General features: G+C 37.2%; 1 protein-coding gene across 1 annotated transcript in view; it reads left to right on the top strand.

The window, feature by feature from the left end:
- Window positions 1–18955, top strand: part of USH2A (usherin) — a 673955-nt gene that overhangs the window by 167010 nt on the left and 487990 nt on the right. Inside the window, exons 16-19 of the mRNA XM_059413329.1 lie at window positions 1974–2468; window positions 3479–3748; window positions 5364–5533; window positions 12158–12302. Of these exons, the coding sequence (XP_059269312.1) occupies window positions 1974–2468; window positions 3479–3748; window positions 5364–5533; window positions 12158–12302 (1080 nt within the window). The remainder of the gene's footprint in view (window positions 1–1973; window positions 2469–3478; window positions 3749–5363; window positions 5534–12157; window positions 12303–18955) is intronic.

Raw genomic sequence — 18955 nt, 5'->3', positions numbered from 1 at the left:
TATTCTCCCACCCCTACCTCATTGAAGCATGTTCAGTACATTTTTTAAAAAACTGAGTACCAACTCCTCTGTGCCCTGAAATCATTTCAGTTTTGGATTGCAGGAAAGCTGAGGAAGTAGGAGCATATGAATCTGGATTTTCCCAGATTACTTAGGTTCTCAGAAGGTAACTTTCCTGGTTTCATTTTATAATAGAAAATTTGACTAATATGGGAGATAAGAATTAGATATCAATGGGAATACATTTTTGTTATTAGATACTAAGCATACTTGGAAAGAAATTAATCAGTACAGGGGTATCTGGGTGGCTCAGTTGGTTAAGCATCTCACTTCAGCACTGATCATGATCCCAGGGTCCTGGGATCCAGCCCCATGTGGGGCTCCCTGCTCAGTGGGAAGCCTGCTTCTCCCTCTCCCTCTGCCCTTCCCCTGCTCGTGCGTGCCCTCTCTCTTTCTCTCTCACAAATAAATAAACAAAAAAATCTTAAAAACAAAAGAAATTAATCAGTGCATATGGTTGTGATTATTAGCATCTCCAAAGAGGAATCTCATGCAATAATTTGTCTAAGTGATTTTGTTGTTGGTATAGATCTTTTGCTTATGAAAGTGTTATATCCCATTAAGGAAGCTTAAAATAAATGTTTTAAGCCTCACAATTGCAGCATTCTAATATGATGACTAATTTCACTTCAAAAAACTTCTGGAGTAGTGTCTACTGCAGTTTATTTTTCATAATAATATTCAAGTACTTGCACTATTATATTCTGTATTTTCTTCTCATGTTGCTACGTGGCCTTCATCACTATGTTTTTAAATTATTATATGATTTTGGAATTATATCAATGTATTATATTAATATAAGGTATTATAACCTGTTAAATTCCACTTTAATTTACTTCAACACTTCCTATTATAAGGAACACATCTATATTTTTCTATGCTTCCTGAGGAAATGTTTCCCAAAAATTCAATCAAAGATCACAGTCTCATACAAGATGTTTGAACGTATGCTTGTATACGTTATCGGTTTACTGCCTCTCAGTTTCAAACCTGCTCTGCCTGCTTTGTGACAGTGAAGCTGGAACCTGTAAATGTTTCTCCTTGACCAGCTGGTGCATTGTGTCACAGCCCTGCAATATACTTCCTGTCCCCTCAGAGAATGGGAACTTCCAGGCACATGCCTAACCATGTCCATGCCGTATCTTTTCAATTCTTTAAAAAACCAGACTTCTCCTGTGTCAGTTCTCCACTGATGGTAACAAATGTCTCCAAAATGTTGCAGTTTAAAATAACAATAATCATTTATAAGTTTTGTTTCTGTGGATCAGAAGTTCAGAGAAAGTTCCAGTAAAGGTATTGGCCAGGTGACAAATGTGGCCTGTGGAAACAGTTTGAGAACCCTTGGTCCAGGAAAATATTGTTGAACAAGCAAACAAGTTACATAGAAGAAACTGCCATTTCTGTTTCAGAGAACTGCCAGAAATTTCTCTTTTATCTTCTATAAAAACGACACTATATTTTATTTTATTTTATTCAAGATTTTATTTATTTGACAGACAGAGATCAAAAGTAGACAGAGAGGCAGGCAGAGAGAGAGGAGGAAGACTGCCTGCTGAGCAGAGAGCCGAATGCAGGGCTTGATCCCAGGACCCTGAGATCATGACCTGAGCCAAAGGCTGAGACTTTAACCTACTGAGCCTCCCAGGTGCCCCAAAGACACTATATTTTCGAAAGAACAAGAGTTTAAACAACCTTCTAAATAGTTTTCATGACAAGAGGCACTTCTCTTATGTTACACTGCACAGTAAAAGCAATTAGAATTTGTTTTATTTCAGTTTTAAAAATCCAAACCATTCTTATTCAAAAGAGCAGATTGTATAGTTTATGTGATTAAGTTAAACAAATAGGAAAACAAGTAGGAATGATTCCTTACCGATTTCTGAAATATGACTCTTTTCTTCCTTTAATTTCAGATATCCAGTACTTCTTAGACACTGACCTGTCGCCATATACATCATATTCCTATTACATCGAGACGGCCAGTGTGCATGGGTCAACAGGGAGCGCACCTGTCACATACAAGACGAAACCAGGGGTCCCAGAAGGAAACTTGAACTTAAGTTGTATCCTTCCTGTTGGCTCAGACTCTGTGACACTTGCCTGGACTACACCTTCAAATCATTCTGGTCCTATAGAGAAATATATTTTGTCCTGTGCTTCTTCAAGTGGCAATGAACCATGTGTTCCCTATGAAGGTCGTGAAACCTCCGCTACCATCTGGAATCTGGTTCCATTCACCAAGTACCGTTTTTCTGTTCAGGCGTGTACTAGTGGGGGCTGTTTACACAGCTCACCCCTTACGGTGATCACAGCCCAGGCACCTCCCCAAAGGCTGGGCGCACCCGAGGTGCAGAAGATCGGTTCCACAGAGCTTCATGTAGAATGGTCTCCCCCAATGGAACCAAATGGTAAGAATTCAAGGCTTAGATTTCCCATTCTTGAGCAAAACATGAATGAGAATCTAGGCATTTGGAATTGTGCAATAAGAATCTGGCAACTGTATCCATTTTTGTAACTGTAGGATATAATAATTGAGAATTCCTAAAGATATCAGATACTATTTATACTGGTTAGTAGCACGAGTATATTTCTTTAATCTAATAACAAATTCCATTCATTTAAATTGCCCCTTAAAAGGCTAATATTATCTTTGCTCTTAATGACATCTGTCACAACACAAATGATGTTTCTAATTTGAAACTCACTTATGAAATGCATTATATTTGACTGTGTCACAAGTTAGGGCACCCGTAAGCAGTAAATTTTCTCTTTTAAGCAAGAAAAGGATATAAAATAATACAAAAAATATGTATATAGGCTAGCTGACTCCATTAAGTTAATTTTTTGTCTTCATACAATTGAACCCTTGGTTATATAGGCCAGACACAAATTCATAGATTTTTAGTAATTAATATCATGTACACAATGGCAAAACCTCTTTTCTTAGACTTTTAAAGTTATTTGAGAAGACTAGGTAGAAGTCAAGTTTAATATTCTAATACTTATATAATAAGAGTTTGTGTTAAATAGATAATAAAATTAAATACCCAAATTTGAAAGTATATAAATTGGAGGTGTGATGATCAAATGTGTTCCCCACAAAAGCAATTCTTAGTAAAAATTATGATCATTCATTCTGAAAGGGATTGAATTTACCTATAGTAAGTTAAAGCTATTTTGTGTTTATGCATTCCCTTTTGGTTTGTTTTTCTCATGAATATGTTTCAGCAGTTTCACAGACACTCATCTATCCATCAGTTGTTGTCTTTTACAAGTCCCATCATCTAGATTACTGAAGAAATGGACAGGTAATCTAGTCAGTAACAATGCAAAGCTGGTACTTTTTAGTCAGCCTAAGCCCACAACACCCCCCAAACTGTCTGATGAGTCTTCTTTGTTCACTATTTCACCTTTCTAGGGATAATTATAAGATATGAACTCTACATGAAAAAAATGAAATCCGATGGAGAAACCACGTCAGCAGAAAGTCGAGTTTTTCAGAGCAGTGGCTGGTTCAGCCCTCACCCACTTGCAGAATCAGCCAATGAAAATGCACTAAACCCTCCTCAAACAGCCACAACCATCACTGCGTTGGAGCCATACACCAAGTATGAGTTTCGAGTCTTGGCTGTGAACATGGCTGGAAGTGTGTCTTCTGCCTGGACTTCAGAAAGAACGGGAGAATCAGGTGAAGAAAAATGCTTTGAACTCTACTTTGAAGATTCCCAAATGAAAATACTACCCCAAATGAAAGTCAGCAGCACTAAAGTACATTTTGAAAAGCAAGAATTATAAATTTATAGAGGTCAAGGAAAAATTGACTATATTGGTTGGTTATGTAAATATCTCAAGGTCATAAAGAACTTGCAGTAAGTTTCAGGGGGAAAAAAATAAATGCCTTAGCTATTACTTCAAAGGGGAAAAATAACTATAGTCATACTCTTTGGGGGAATGTTTGCCAAAAATCGTAATTGGTTTTCATTCCTGAAGTGGGTTGGCAGTATGTTCTATCTTGCTCCAAATTCAGCACAATTTATGTTCATTGAAAGAGATAATGATACCAATTCCACAAATCTTATTTTGTTTTTAGTTCTCTCTCCAAAGCAAATAGTGTTAGGTACTAGATTCCATCCTAATGATAGAATCCTGGATATCAATATCTGTAATTCACAAATTTGTTTATAAACAGTTTGCAATACGGTAAGGAAGGAGAGTAAAATTTTTAATTTTCTTAAGATATCTTCACTATAGCAAATGATATATTTTTACCCCCCTTCAATTTCATTAAAACACTTCAAATATCATGAGCCTTTAACCAAAAAAAGATACTTTTGTTATGCTTTGAATCTATGGATATTCAAAGAAACCCAAGTCCTGATTTAAATTGGAACTGTTAGGACTGTGGGAGGATAAGGGTAGTTTTAGGTTGATGTCCAAGGGAATCATTTCATGAATAAAATGTGCATTGTGCTTGAGCATCTCTTAATGACTGCCAGCCATCTTGGACAAATAATAGTGCCATGATAGCACAAGTGATGAGCCATGGCGTTCTGGAAGGGGAAAATCAAGGTCAGAAATGAAAAGTAATGGGTGAAAATGCAATACTGGACCCTCATAATCTTATGGGTCACTGGCTACTGAACGTGCGATGAGGTCCTTTGATAATACACCTTTGGTTAGCACATTTAAAACCCATATTAAGATCTCAAGGATGGCAGGGGGAGAATGTATGTGCGTATATACTCTGAACATTTCAAGCAAGATTTATTGAAAACTTTAAAAATTTCTTTGGGGTTATTTAGAACATTTTAAATTTACCTCTTTCTGAGGAGTAATATTCTCTAAGCTGTATCAGTGTGGCTCGGTGAAAGACATCTCTACATCAAAAATCCAATATGTCACTATGCATTGTTCTGGACTCTGTGGACTCAGATTCAGTTTTGATGACTTCTCCTTTCAAATGCTTCATAATACCTACAGTTTCCTACCATATCTAGTAGTTATCTTGATGAAAATAAGCAAATTCCTAAATGATTTTTCTTTTGTAGATCGAAAATATCTTTACTAGGAATATAAGGGTAGAGAACATCCTTGCAGAGAATTTAAAAAAAAAAAAAAGGGCAACTACTTTCTTTAAACACCTGTATAACCTTTGATGTTTAGAAATCAGGATATTATGTAAGGAACAAGGTTATGTGAGAAACAAGAGTAGGTGTATGAGTTCCATCTGTATGAGTAGGTGTATGAGACCTGTAGGTTCAGCGTGCATTGTCTGCCTGTGTTGTCTGTCTTGTCGTTGACAGTGCCGGCGTTCATGACCCCTCCTTCCGTCTCCCCGCTCTCACCCCACTCCCTCAATGTGTCCTGGGAGAAGCCAGCAGAGAATGCAACAAGAGGAGAAGTTGTGGAGTATAAGGTCAATATGGTTTCCGAACAGTCACCTCGGCAATCTCTTCCGGCAGCGTTGTCACAGGTATTAGTATTTTAGAATGGAATTCTCTTCCTTTTGACATTTTCTGATTTTGCAGAATTCTATGATCAAATTCTCCCTTATATATTCCTTACATGTGGAATTGTTTCTTAATATAATACCATGTGTACAAGGCACTATTTCTATCACCTATTTTTCTAATATAAGCATGTATTAAAACAAAATTAGATATAATTTTGTTTAATAAAATTTGCTTTCTACACTTAACATCTACCCTTAAATATCTTGTAAAAAGCTCACTTTCAGTGGTTGGACACTGTCATGTTATTTGGGCTTACAATAATGTATTCAACCAACCTACCATCAGTTGATATTTATATTAATTCTTTTGAAAATATAGATAACATTGATAAGAATGTCTTCTATGTACATTTTGCATATTTCTGTTTCCAAGGAGAAGAGAATTCTGAGGAATGGGTTTATCACAACTTACAGCAAAGGTTAACAGAGTCAAGGTTTGGGATATGCAGTGTCTTCTAGTAATTCATACTCCAGCCAGCAGTAGTGAGGATAATAACCATAGCTAACTATGAAGGCTTTATTGTGTACATGGACTAAGTCACTTGATTTGTATATGATAATCCTGGAGGAGGAGAGGTTCTTGTTTCTCTCCAGTTTATGTTTTGGTCAATGTACTCCATTAACCTATTTTACCAGCATGATGGTGGACAATGACAGAAGTGGCTGATGTTAGGTGGGCAAGTCATTCTGTGTACTTGGCTGTTTAGCACCTCTGTTGAGGAAGACCCTCTTTGGCGGGCATTAGCACGATATAAGCAATCTTCACATGTAACAGTCTCTCCCATGGGTCCATCACATTCTTCTTTCCCAGTCTTCCTGGTTCCTGAACTTCCAGTCTTCTTCCCTCCCCACACCATGCCCATGACCAATACATTCAGGTCACTGCCATATAGTTGGGAGGTGTTCTATCTTTGGTCTCTTCCCTTTCTACACAAAATGGATGGCTAGATGCACTGCCTGAAGTTTCGCCCATTGAGCAGATTTCTTCTTACTGCTGGAGTTTTGCGCCATCCTTGGGTGGGGCTATAGAGCATCCGTCACCCATGTTTGACTTGCAGCCACACTAAGACCACCTACCTGTGAAGCAAGTCACATTTTTCTAGTCTCTCAGCTCCTGAGGGAGGTCCGAGAAATCACAGGTATGAGCTGAGATTGAGCAGTCAGTGTACGATGGTAACTGACCTGGGGTTTCAGACAACCTTCTTGCGCAGGATATTATTCCTGACTCTGCCGATGCCTGTTACCAGATATTGCCTGCCATTTCATGATGAAATTCTGTTGGACCAACTTACTCTTAAGACATGGCCTGTCTGACAGAACTCAGCTCATGAAGGGTAGCTCTGGCTGCATGGCCATTTAATGTTGATTGTCAGATTCTCTGCTTTTACCAAGGCCTACTAGCTGGCCAGGAGCTCTCTAGCAAACGGTGTTTAATTTCCATTGTGTGATGTGACCTTGCTCCACATCCTGTGAGTCAATCTTGTGATTCTCTCATTGAGGGCTTGCCACAGATGTCTCACAACATCTTTTCCCTCTGTAGTTACCTGTGATACCACAGGACCTGATAGGCTTTATGTCCCCAATTTTTTGGCTGCTTGCAGCACAGGCTTGGCCTGTGGAGATTTCTCTCCAGCCTTGGGGGACACTCATAGTTGGCGGTACTCCACAGTATTCAGTACCTTGATCAAGAATAGTATTCCTAGATGTGGAATATGTTCTCTTCAGAACGTCAGAAGGCATTCAGGACATTCTGTTTCTTTCCTACTAGTGGTAAGTGAAAATTGCAATAATTTTACCTTTATTTTGGAAAGGCTATCCTAGCATGTCTTGGGCCAATGGACCCTTAAAAATTTTACCGATGTGTCAGACACTTAATTTTTTAAAAACTTGATCACTTATTCTTTGGAGCATATAATACTTATCAGGAACTCTACATATCTGTCATGTTTTGCTTCTCTAATTCATTTAATAGGATGCTCTTAATTTGGAGAACCAATACTGTGAGGAGGTTTTCACAGTTTGCTTTGAATTGATGACCTTCAGATATTGTCTTTCTTCAATGCATTAATAGCACCCAGCAAGAGCTACCTGATTCCATGGTCCTTATAATTACTACTTTCCCCAAAATAATCCATATAATTTGCAGTTCCACCAAACCAGTGAACTTCCTTCCACTGGTAAGTCATCCAATTCACCACTAATGAGATTAAGAATCATTGGTGTACGCTAGGAGCCATCAGTACTCTGCTCACTCCCTGTGACGAGGTGATCTTTGGCAGCCAGCTGGTTGGTTATCTAGCTCCAAAATATCATTTTAGAATCTTCCTTCCTAGGGCACTCCTGCTGTCACTAACTTAGGTCAAGTTCTCTGGGAAACAGATACTGTAGAGAGGATTGAGCATAGATGTATTGGGGAATATTCTCAGAAACAACACACGGAAAGTAGCAAGAGTTGCGGTATTGAGCAGAATAAGAAGTTGAATTGTGAGGCAGTGACATAAGGGTCTAAGCTGATCCTCTGGGTGGTTCTGGAGCTGAAATGACTCTATCAGTTTGTCCTAAATAAGTCAAGGAGTCAGACCTTTGTACCCCATTGTATTAGTTTCCTGGGACTGCAGTAACAACCATAAACTAAGTGATGTAAAACAACAGAAATTTATTTTTTTTATGGAGGGCCAGAGTCTGAAATCAGAGTGTTGGTAGGACCATTTTCCCTCTGAAGGCTGTCCAGGAGATTCCTTCCTTACCTCTTCCAGCTTCTGGTAGCTCCTTGGGTTCCTTGGTTTGGTGTAGCGTAACTCCAGTCTCTGCCGCTCTTCACATGGCCTTCTTCTCTGCACTGCTGTCTCTTCTGTATCTGTGTATCCCTCTCCATTCTTCTATACATATATTCCTTGTACTGAAGACCCACCTTCAATCCATGATAGTATAATTAATTATATCTGCAAAGACCCAATTTCCAGATAAGTTCACTCTCTGAGGTACTAGGTAAGAAAGGATTTGGGGGAGACTTTCTTCAACCCATCACCAATAGGTTTGCCAAAATTTCTGAGGCTCTTCAGTAGACAGGACATGTTTACAACACAAAACTAGAAGAAGAAACAACAAATAATTTATGATTCCTTGTTTTACTTTTTCATTAGTCTGAGAATAAGTGCTGACTAAGTTGCATCTGTCTCAGGTGATAAATGCAGAGGTAGCTTTACCCATAACTCATAACTTAAATGATTTAGTCTACCAATTCAGGGTATCATAGGATTTAAGGTAAATTTACAGCTGCAACTGCTTCATGTGGTCCTTAATATTATATCGTATTTATCATTGATGTTTTATTGTTGTTGTTGCTGCTGTTCTTTTGGTTTTTAAACTATTATTTCTTCATAAAACATAGCTTCAGAACAACTATTACCTGCAGTATGGTATTCTAGTCTAAGAAACAAAAATAAGAAAAAAAAATAGTTCCTAAAGATAAAGTCTCAGAAGTTAATTTTTTTGTTCATATCCCACTTCTATCAATTGCTAGCCTTCCACACATCTCTGTACTTCAGGTTTTACTCATCTGTAAAATAGGAAAACCATTTCTCCTTATCTACATGGTTTTTGTAGAGTTTAAAGAGCTTAACACAGGTGCCTGGGCAGCTCAGTTGTTAAGTGTCTGCCTTGGGCTCAGGTCATGATCCCAGGGTTCTGGGATCAAGCCCCACATTGAGCCCTGCATCAGGCTCCCTGCTCAGCAGGGAGTCTGTTTCTCCTTCTTCCACTCCCATTAATTGTGTTCCCTCCCTCGCTGAGTCTCTAGCAAATAAATAAATTTAAAAAAAATTTTTTTAAGAGCTTGACAAATATTAGATCCTATTAGTGATTATTATTAGTGAGATAAGACTACATTAAACTTTTAAAAAGATAATTTTGTCATTCAGTGGAGCAGGAAAATATTGCTTTTTTATTAGTGACAAAAATTATGTATATGCACATTTTTGTTTAAAAGTCCTTTCTTTGTGGCCAAGTTGAAATAAGGATATAGATATGTCACTTTTTCTCTTTCTTATGCTTTCTCTCCCCTACATATATCCATCTACCTAGTCATATAGTCAAGAAAGTGAAATCATGAGTGGCAGTCAAAATCTTCACCTTCTCGATAATTAAATTTGTATCCACAGTGACCTCAGTGTGTCTTATTATAAGCTTGGTTAAAAAAAAATAGCCAAAATTTCTAGGGAAGGCCTACTGTAAAATAATTGTTACAGAAACTTTGACTAAGAATGGTGCAAGGAAATATATAGAAGTGGGGGTATTATCGGGGTAGGATTTCAGGCTTCTGTGGAGTTCTATCTACTTCCTCAAAGATTTATCCCAAAGAAAATTTTTAATTAAGTTGGTCCTTTAAGTCTTAAAAAATGACTATATATACAATAAACACAAAGTTTATTTGAGTGATTATTTTATGTGCCCAAGCTTTAAGGTAAATGTCTTTTTTAAAATCATGTGATTTCTAACAACTATATGTAGAGAAATAGAAGTCCATCAAAATTAGTATTAATCTACATTTTCTATTTCTTTTAGTATTTCTTTTTGTGTTCTTGTTCCACGGAATAGTTTGTTCAAAAAATGACCCAACATCCTAAAAGAAATAGGGAATACTTCATTTTGATTTTTGTGTGTGTGTGTTTGAGTATAGTTGATACAATATTACATTAGTTTCAGGTGTACAACAAAATGATACAACTTCTCTATATGTTACATTATGTTAACCGTAAAGTAGCTACCATCTGTCACCACGCAATGCTGTTACAATACCATTAAGCATATTCTCTTTGCTGTGCCTTTTATTCCCATGTTTTATGGGTTCCATAACTCGAAGCCTGTGTCTCCCATGTTGTCCATCCCTCCACACTTTCTCTTTGGCAACTATCAGTTTGTTCTCTGTATTTGCAGGTCTGATTTTGCTTTTTGTTTGTTCTTTATTCATTTTTTTTTTTTAGATTCCACATATGAGCGAAATCATATAGTATTTGTCTTTCTCAGACTGACTTATTTTACTTAGCATAATATCCTCTAGGTCCATCAATGTTGTCATAAATGTCAGGATTTCATTCCTTTTTATGGCTGTATAATATTCTGCTATATATTTTTACTACATTTTCCTTAAAATAAGAACCACTTTATTATATTTTATGTGGAAAACAATTTTACTTTCTAAAAATCTACATTAATCCCACATAGGTTGTTCTAAATGGGATAAATTTTATAGCAATATTCAATAAATTTTACTCACTTCAAAGTTTTACTTTTTGTGGAAAAATTAAAGTCACATTGAACAGAACAGAAAATCTTATATCCTCAGTCCCTCAATAACAACTTTAGAATTAGAAACATAAAGTACTTACAATTTGGTGTTTGATGTTTTTCTGATTTCTAATTGTAGTAGTAAGGAAATAGTACCAAAGTTTTAAATTATTCCTAGATTTTTATAATCTTTGAAATCACCTTTATTTCTGAAAAATGTTTTATAAATTATATAGCTTATATTCCATGCACACTGTTTCCTAGAACTACTCATTTAGGTCATGAAATTTTAAAGTGAATACCCAGGCAAATATTCCAAATGAATTTTATCTTATTTCTATAGTGAAAATATCTAGAAACTTACTTCAAATGTTACTAACCTTTACAGTTACCTGCATTTATATTTATGGAAGATTATTTGATATGAATGTATATCAACATCCCTTAGGAAAAAAAAAAGTTTTATACTAATGCTTAGTGTCATACTCTTTGTTTCAATGACTTTTATCCTGAATATAATTTCCAGTGCTTTCTGTATCTATAAACTAAGTAAACTTACATGGTTGCTTTTGATCATTTCTAGTTATAATGATGGGACCAATGCTCAGTGATAGTTGTTTAATTATTTGTTTATAGACTATGGAGTTTCTCTCCTTTGCTCAAATCTGCTATTCTCATTTGAAATTACATGATAAAGACAATATTTCAGAAAATGAAACTGTTTGATCTAATCTGCATATGCTTATTTATATAAGAAAGATAATTGAGAATTGACCTCATGTGGATGCTCAGTAATGTGTTTCCTTGTTTTCCTTTTTCTTTTGTGGCTTTTTTCTTTCAAGAAAATGATGGAATTGATTTAACATAGTGATGTTTTTCTGTACTAGCTCCACAAATAACATGTGGGCATTTCTATGCGGGTTTAGTTTGGGCCAAGCCCCATGGTTTTATTTGGACTTTTTCATGATAACAATGACAATGTCGCCATCCTTTATCTCTAGCATTGGTGACAATAACCATACCACCACGCTGCTTTATGAGGCAATAACTTGGTTTCCTCATTTATCCACTCAGGAACTGGATTATTACCTCATAAAACAGTGTGATTGTACAATTATCAATTAAATCCTAGCTTGTTGAAATTCTTAAAAAAAAATCCCTTTCCTAATAGTGGTTGGCAATAATTCCTCTATCTGAATTCATAGAACATGACTGGATTCATGGATTCTTGACTGCCAAGGTTATGTTTCTCACACTGTTTATCTATTATTTGATTTTTTTTTTTTTTTTGCCTTAAAGGTGTTGTACACTGCTAAATCCCAAGAACTGTCTTACATTGTAAAAGAACTAAAACCTTATAGGATATACAACTTTACTATTTCTCTCTGCAATTCAGTTGGTTGTGTAACCAGTGCATCAGGATCAGGACAGACATTAGCAGCAGGTAAGCAAGTTCTAATGGACATGAAAAATTTATCTTTATAAACCAACACTTCTAAAGCTCAATACCTTCTCTAGTTTGGACTTAATACTTGTCTTTTCTGGTTCCTCCTGCTCCTCAATCACTAACTCTGATTGCTACCTATGTTGATATTTTTAAACAAACAAAAAGTAAGTAAATGAGCTGAAGTTAAAGCCGTGGGAGCCCTGAGTTGCACCTGTGCCATAATAAGAAATATAATTAGATGCAGAGCAACACCAGGGCTCAGCAACCACCCTACCTTCCAGTGTTGTTCTGACCGTTAGAAGTATTCAGATGGCTTCTTAGGAAAGCTCAGAATGCTTCTTCATGGCCCTTTTTGTGGCTACCTACCCTCATGCCTACCCTCTGGGACTGAAGGCAGTCATCTGGGAATTACAAGGTTGCCCTTATGTTATATTTTGCCTTTATTGGATAGGCAATAGTGTAATAAATAATTATTTTGTTATTAGTAAGAAGCTCCTAAGTCTGTGAAATTAAAAAAAAAAAAAAGACTGGTTATCAGGTTAGATCTTAGTAGGAAATGGTTTGTATAGATTTCACTTAGAGCAAACTAGATTCATACAAACTTGATCACTAACACTAACACCTACATAACTCAGTCACGCCACAGTTAGTATATTTTCAAATCAGTTTTTCTGTTGGCAATCAAACAAGGCTTGGTGCTCCTTAAGAAAATGTCTAGATATGAGAAGGTTAAGAGACTCCTAGATGAATGACAGATATTATGTAAACCTATCTAGCTATAAAAATATTCCCTATACCTTTTCCCTAACTGTATTCAGGTCCAATTCTACTGTTTTGTTTTGCCTTGCTTTAGTTCTGGAAAAACTTGTTTGGCTCAAATGATTTCATCCAAGTAATTTTGTCTCCTCAAATTTTCCACCAATGAGAATGACTCCCCAGTTCTAAGGAACTATGTTTTATTACCTCTACAACTGAACTCTTTGTGTTTTTTTTTATATTTATATGTATTTCATATGTATGCATACATCTATGGCATACCTAGATTGTACAAAATACCATTCTCCTGTAACACGGTTTATTTATTTATTTTTATATATTAGATTATGAGAGGGTTACTGAATGTGGATAATAGAGGCAGGCTCCTTGTGTCCTTTTGGAAAAATTATGTAGTTTGGGGCTACGGAACAAAAAAGAGGAATCTATTTTACAGGCTGGAGAAAAGCAAAAATAGAAACAACACAAGTTGAGAACTGACCTGAGTTATAGTAGAAAATAGAGTGATCACGTGAGTGAGCAAAACTGAAATCAAGACTTCCAGGGTTGTAAAGTACATAAAAGTCATCTGTGTGGGGCACCTGGGTGGCTCCATTGGTTGAGGATGGGACTCTTGATCTTGACTTGGGTTGTGATCTCTGGGTCATGGGATCGAGCCTGGCACTGGGCTCCGTGCTCAGTGCCAAATCTGCTTCTTCCTCTCCCTCTGCACCTCCCTCCACTGTCTCTTTTTCTCTCCCAAATTAATAAATAATGGAATCTTCAAAACAAAAGCCATCCGGTATGACTTTCTAACCAATAATAGTATGTTCTGTGTAACATTCTTCCCAAGTGTTTATCCAACTCAAGTTTGATACCTTTAGTGGTAGGAGAGCTACCACTTCTCAGGCAAATCCATGTTTAGAGACTTCTTTCAAAGGGTGATTTCTTACATTGATCCAGAATATCTCTCTGGGACCTCTATTCAACAGCTGGGGCTGTCCTCAGTCTAATTCATCTTCCTCATGACATCACTTCCAATAATATTTTCAGTAACTAGTTCTCCCTCAAGTCTCTCCCTCGCTGCAAACCACTGCATCTCCTGTCTGCACCGCACGTGCCATAGTTTCTACCGCTAGTACAAGCACTGTCCTCTAGATGAGATTCAGTCTGTCCTTTCATGCAAAATGCAGAGACTGGATGGGCCCTGTGGATGGGAAGAGAAAAGCAGGATAAATGTCTATGGAACAGATCCTGCCCGGTCAACACACCAGTGATAACGAGTGTGTTAACAGCATCCACCTTGAAATTGTAGTAATTGGTTTCTGTGGCATGGAAGATACCGTAGCTGAGGGCTCTGTGCAGCTCCCATTTTAGCTACTGGTGAGCATACTGAAGGCCACTCCTGTCCACTGGAAAAGTAGTGAAGTGAAACTAATCTAAGTTTTCTGAATTCTGACTCTTTATCCTTGGAAGATAGAACTTGGAAACTTCTCATAGTCTCTGAAAGGCATGAGATGCACAAATTAATCAACTTTTAAAAAATAAGAGCTTATTCATATATTTAGGGGAAGCATGATAATCCAGGATGCCAGGGTTTAAATTTGAGGTTCTGCCGTACACGAGCTCTATGACCTCGAGTAAATTATGTGACTCATGTGGCTTGATTTTCCAACTCAAAAATAAGGATAACTGATTTTACAGGGTTCATGAAGATTAAGAAATGTAAATATTGAATGCAGTGCCCAACCCAAACTAAATCCTCAGTAAAAAGTATTATTTTTTTTAAAGATTTTATTTATTCATTTAACAAAGAGAGAGCACAAGTAGGCATAGAGACAGGCAGAGAAAGAGGGGGAAGCAGGCTCCCTGCTGAGCAGAGAGCCTGATGAGGGGCTCAATCCAAGGACTCTGAGACCGTGACCTGAGTTAAGGGCAGAGGCTTAACCCACTGAGCCACCCAGGTGCCCCAAATGCTTTCATTTCTGAAGGAAAAGAGATTTTAGTATTCTTATAGGAAAATGTTTATTTCTTAATCCTGTAATACATTTGGTCAGAACTCTGATTCTTCTTCTGCCAAGCACAATTTTTTGTTTTATCATAAAACAAAAAAATGACAAAAGTACAGCAAAATAATTTTTGCTTGCCATTTGATTTATTTTAAAAGACATCATTTTTTTTGGCATGGAGAGTATTGAGATCAGTAATAATGAACTTACCTCTTTTGGTTGGAATATAGGAAAAGTCCAGCAATTACAGATCCAATATCTTCCTTACCAGACTTATTTTTCGTAAACACTTAAAAACTTACTTTTCTTCTAAGATTTTCTTAAGATTAAACATCTGGATATAACTCGCAGATCCTAAGTCATAGAAAGAAACAAAGGGAAGGTCGATCCCTTCGAAGAGTCAACAGGTTGGCTGTCGGGAAGAAATCAACGTTGTCTTGCAGTTTTGGGGTTCTTCCTGCCCTGTTTCTTCCAGTCATAAAACTGCAATTTGGAGGGGATATATTACTGCAACGAATTCTAATGGTTGTGTGAGGAATTAACTCCTCAGGAAAACACAGTTCACAGGAATTTATTATGGGAGATTGAAAGGTGCTGGTGACCATTCAAAAACTTTGAAAAAGGGCACCAGAAGTTAGTGGTAGTGTTCAGCCTTTCCAAAGCCTTGAGACATGAAAGCATGTTTCCTCCTTAACTCTCAGTCACAGAAATCAAAAAGATACTTGTAAAGATTGATCTGACTTTCATTAGAAAACTTGAGAATTACAATTTGCTCTTGTTTCAAGTATATTTTCAGTGAGAGATATGGTTAGAATAGGTGCATTGCATCCAGAGAGTATTGTGTTAGGACCGTGCCAGCGACAAACCCTAGAACTGATCTGCAGGGAGGTGTATCCCTAGGAGCTGCTGTGTTTTTCTCTGTAACAAAGTCTCCAAGCAGGTCTTTGGTGGCTCGGGAGCTGCTTCTGGATGTCTGAGGGTAATGTACACATGGCCCCAGGCCCGTGAGAGCCCCTGCTGGTTTTTGTTTTTGTTTTTTTTAATTTAAGACTACCCTTTCAATGTTAGGAAATTGGTGTGCTTCCACACTTTGTGAATTCGGCATACTTTAAACCTTTCTTAAGAGAAATTCCTTCTGGAGCTCCATCCCTGGGCGAACAATGTGGCATCTCCTTTGCCTGTCATAAATTGACCTCTAGACAACCAGCTTAGAAGTGCCCATCTCCCATTAAGCAAGTAATTAGAGGTGCATTAAGGTTTTTCTCTGAATCCAAAGTAAAATGTATAGGCTGTTTGCAGCTCAGTTGAAAACACACATTGTTTGCATGCAGGTACATGAGTCTTTTCATTGTGAATAGGACCCAGAGTGATTAAACAAGCACTCTTAATATGTTAATTTATAATTTTAATTACAACAATCTTGTATATATAGTCATTAGTGAATACTAATATAAATATTTTTCTATCTTTTTATTCATAATGCATAAACCAATCATCCCGTTACTTCTCTGAGGTTGCCTGTTTTTGTTTCATAATACAATCTTTGTTCTTAGTTATGAATGCATTTTGTTCGTTCCTGTCTTGAATAATCCCTCATTAAGCTAGTCACTTTCTGCTCCGTACTAAAAAGGAAAAATTATCATGCAAATGTGGCATGCCGTATTAAAAAGCACATTACCAAACACTTTTGTTGCTGTCCTTCAATTAGTTTCCCTTCTTTGAATTTAATTCCATTTGTTGTTAAACTACCGACTTGATGTATGGACTCATGAATCTGAAGCTGCTGCCAAGAAAGTGGGGGAAAAAAAATCAAAGCCTCCTCGAAGAGCTGCAGAGGCGAGCTGAAATGAATTTGCTTCACCTTTGACAAGAACACTTGAACAGCACTGGAATCCTCTGATGATTCAACTTGGCTAATTATCCGATTATTTATTTCAAGAATAAAGGCACTGTTTTACAATTAGAGAAGTAGAAAGCAATCTGAGAAATTTGGTCGCGACAGATGACTTAAGTAACTTCTAAGATAAACAGTATCTGTGCAAACTTGTCTCGCTGAGTGCTTCCCGGGCTGCAGTGCTGTGTCTCAGCGTCGGTGAAATCCGGGGTATGCCGAGGGGTTTTTTGTTTGTTTGTTTGCTTTGCTCTTTCGACGACAGAAATTATTTTACACTTTTTAACCAACATGTCAAATTTCTGTGGCTCTGAAGCAATGTTTAAGTTGTATGTCTCTTGATGAAAAGCTTTTGGTTCAAAGCAATACTTTTTAATTGCCTAATGATATAAGTCAGTTCTTAGGAAAGAACCGCACATTTAGGAGTTCATTTGCAATATAACTGAAAAATTCATTGCATCGCAGTAAAACAATTTACTGTTAATTACAAGGAGAAGAATTTGCTGTAGCATGCCCACAGATTGCCATGAATCATGCAGCACTCCTAGAGATTTATAACAGATGTGTAAGTGGGATGAATTAGCAGGGTTTAATAACAGAGACACAAATCATGCAGACTTCAAGGAGCTTTAATTGATATACTAGAATGTGACGGGCATGAATCACTCAGCCATTCAACAGCACTGTAACATATGGTCAGCTCAATATGCTGCATCTTAAATCGGTTGGTGAGTCGTTGGTTGTCCCATATGGTGGAAGCAATATATTTTTCATGATTAAAAAAAATACATCCATTTTTTTAAAGAAATATGATTGCAAAGCATGTTTGTTATTGAACAGTCACCTGAATGCCAAACTGGGTTTTTTAATGATTTTTTTTTTTAAATATGGCCACTTCCCAAAATAAATAGCAGCTACTACTTGTAATACCAGATCGCTGGAGGCAATATCAGGACCAAATTGGTGCTTGTTGGCACACTTGATCCCCAGCAAAGCCTATGGAAGAGCGCAGCGGATGATAATTCTGATTGTCAGGGAAATCCTTCAGACTCCGGCTAAGCAAACAAAATGAAAGGAATGATGTCACTTTCAGAGAAGTTCAGGAATGCCCAGATTTGCAAAGAGCATAAAATGAATTGAATGAGAGACCCTTACCCAGTAGGGTAGGAAAGGGGCTGTGGTAATACAGTTAATGCATCATGTAGCAGTTTGGATGTAGCATTTTATACTACCCTCTTAATGAAATGCTCCGTCCTTCAGGAACATTCTAAAAGGACTCCTGGCTGACCATTACAGAGACGGTAGTACCAGTTCCATGCTATCCTTGAACAATTGTTTCAGTGTATGGAAACAGACATCCTCATGCAGAGATCTAGAACTGGTGGCACGCAAAAACCCTTTTTACTGAAACTGGGATCTGGCAGCTCTCGGCAAAGCTTTTGCGGCGTTAGTAAATCTGACAGACTTGAAAAAGGAATATTGCAGCCTTAGAACGGTGGCTGCCAGAATTTAATGTCAACAATTAAAATTTATTTTGATCCTTACCTACTGTTTATTACTGTTTGTATACACAACAGACCTTACTAATACAGAGATGCTCTATTAGATGGAATTACCATCTGTTCGGAGTGAAACGCTGGCATCTGTCTTAGATGCTAAAACTAAAATGATATTATTTCTAACAAAACAAAATTAACAGCTTTCTGCTCCCCAACTTTAATTCTGAATGTGCGGATGCACTCAAGGAAAAGGCTTGTTGATGAGACACGTAATGACCTCTGTCTCCAGGTCTGCATTCAGATACGTGACTTTACTACGGGCTCTGCTGGCCTTTTGGGCATGCCGAAATCATATTTTTTAAAACAGTCTTTGAGCTTTGTAAGGTGTTATTATCGACAGAAAGGTGTTAAAACAATAAGACTGGAATATGTAAAAATCATCTGGATCAGAGAGTATGTAAAATATTTTGGTCGATCTACCTTAAAGAAGTACAAGGA

This window comes from Mustela nigripes, chromosome 10 (assembly GCF_022355385.1).
Source record: "Mustela nigripes isolate SB6536 chromosome 10, MUSNIG.SB6536, whole genome shotgun sequence".
Taxonomy (NCBI): domain Eukaryota; kingdom Metazoa; phylum Chordata; class Mammalia; order Carnivora; family Mustelidae; genus Mustela; species Mustela nigripes.
This window is presented reverse-complemented; position numbering and strand designations above follow the sequence as displayed.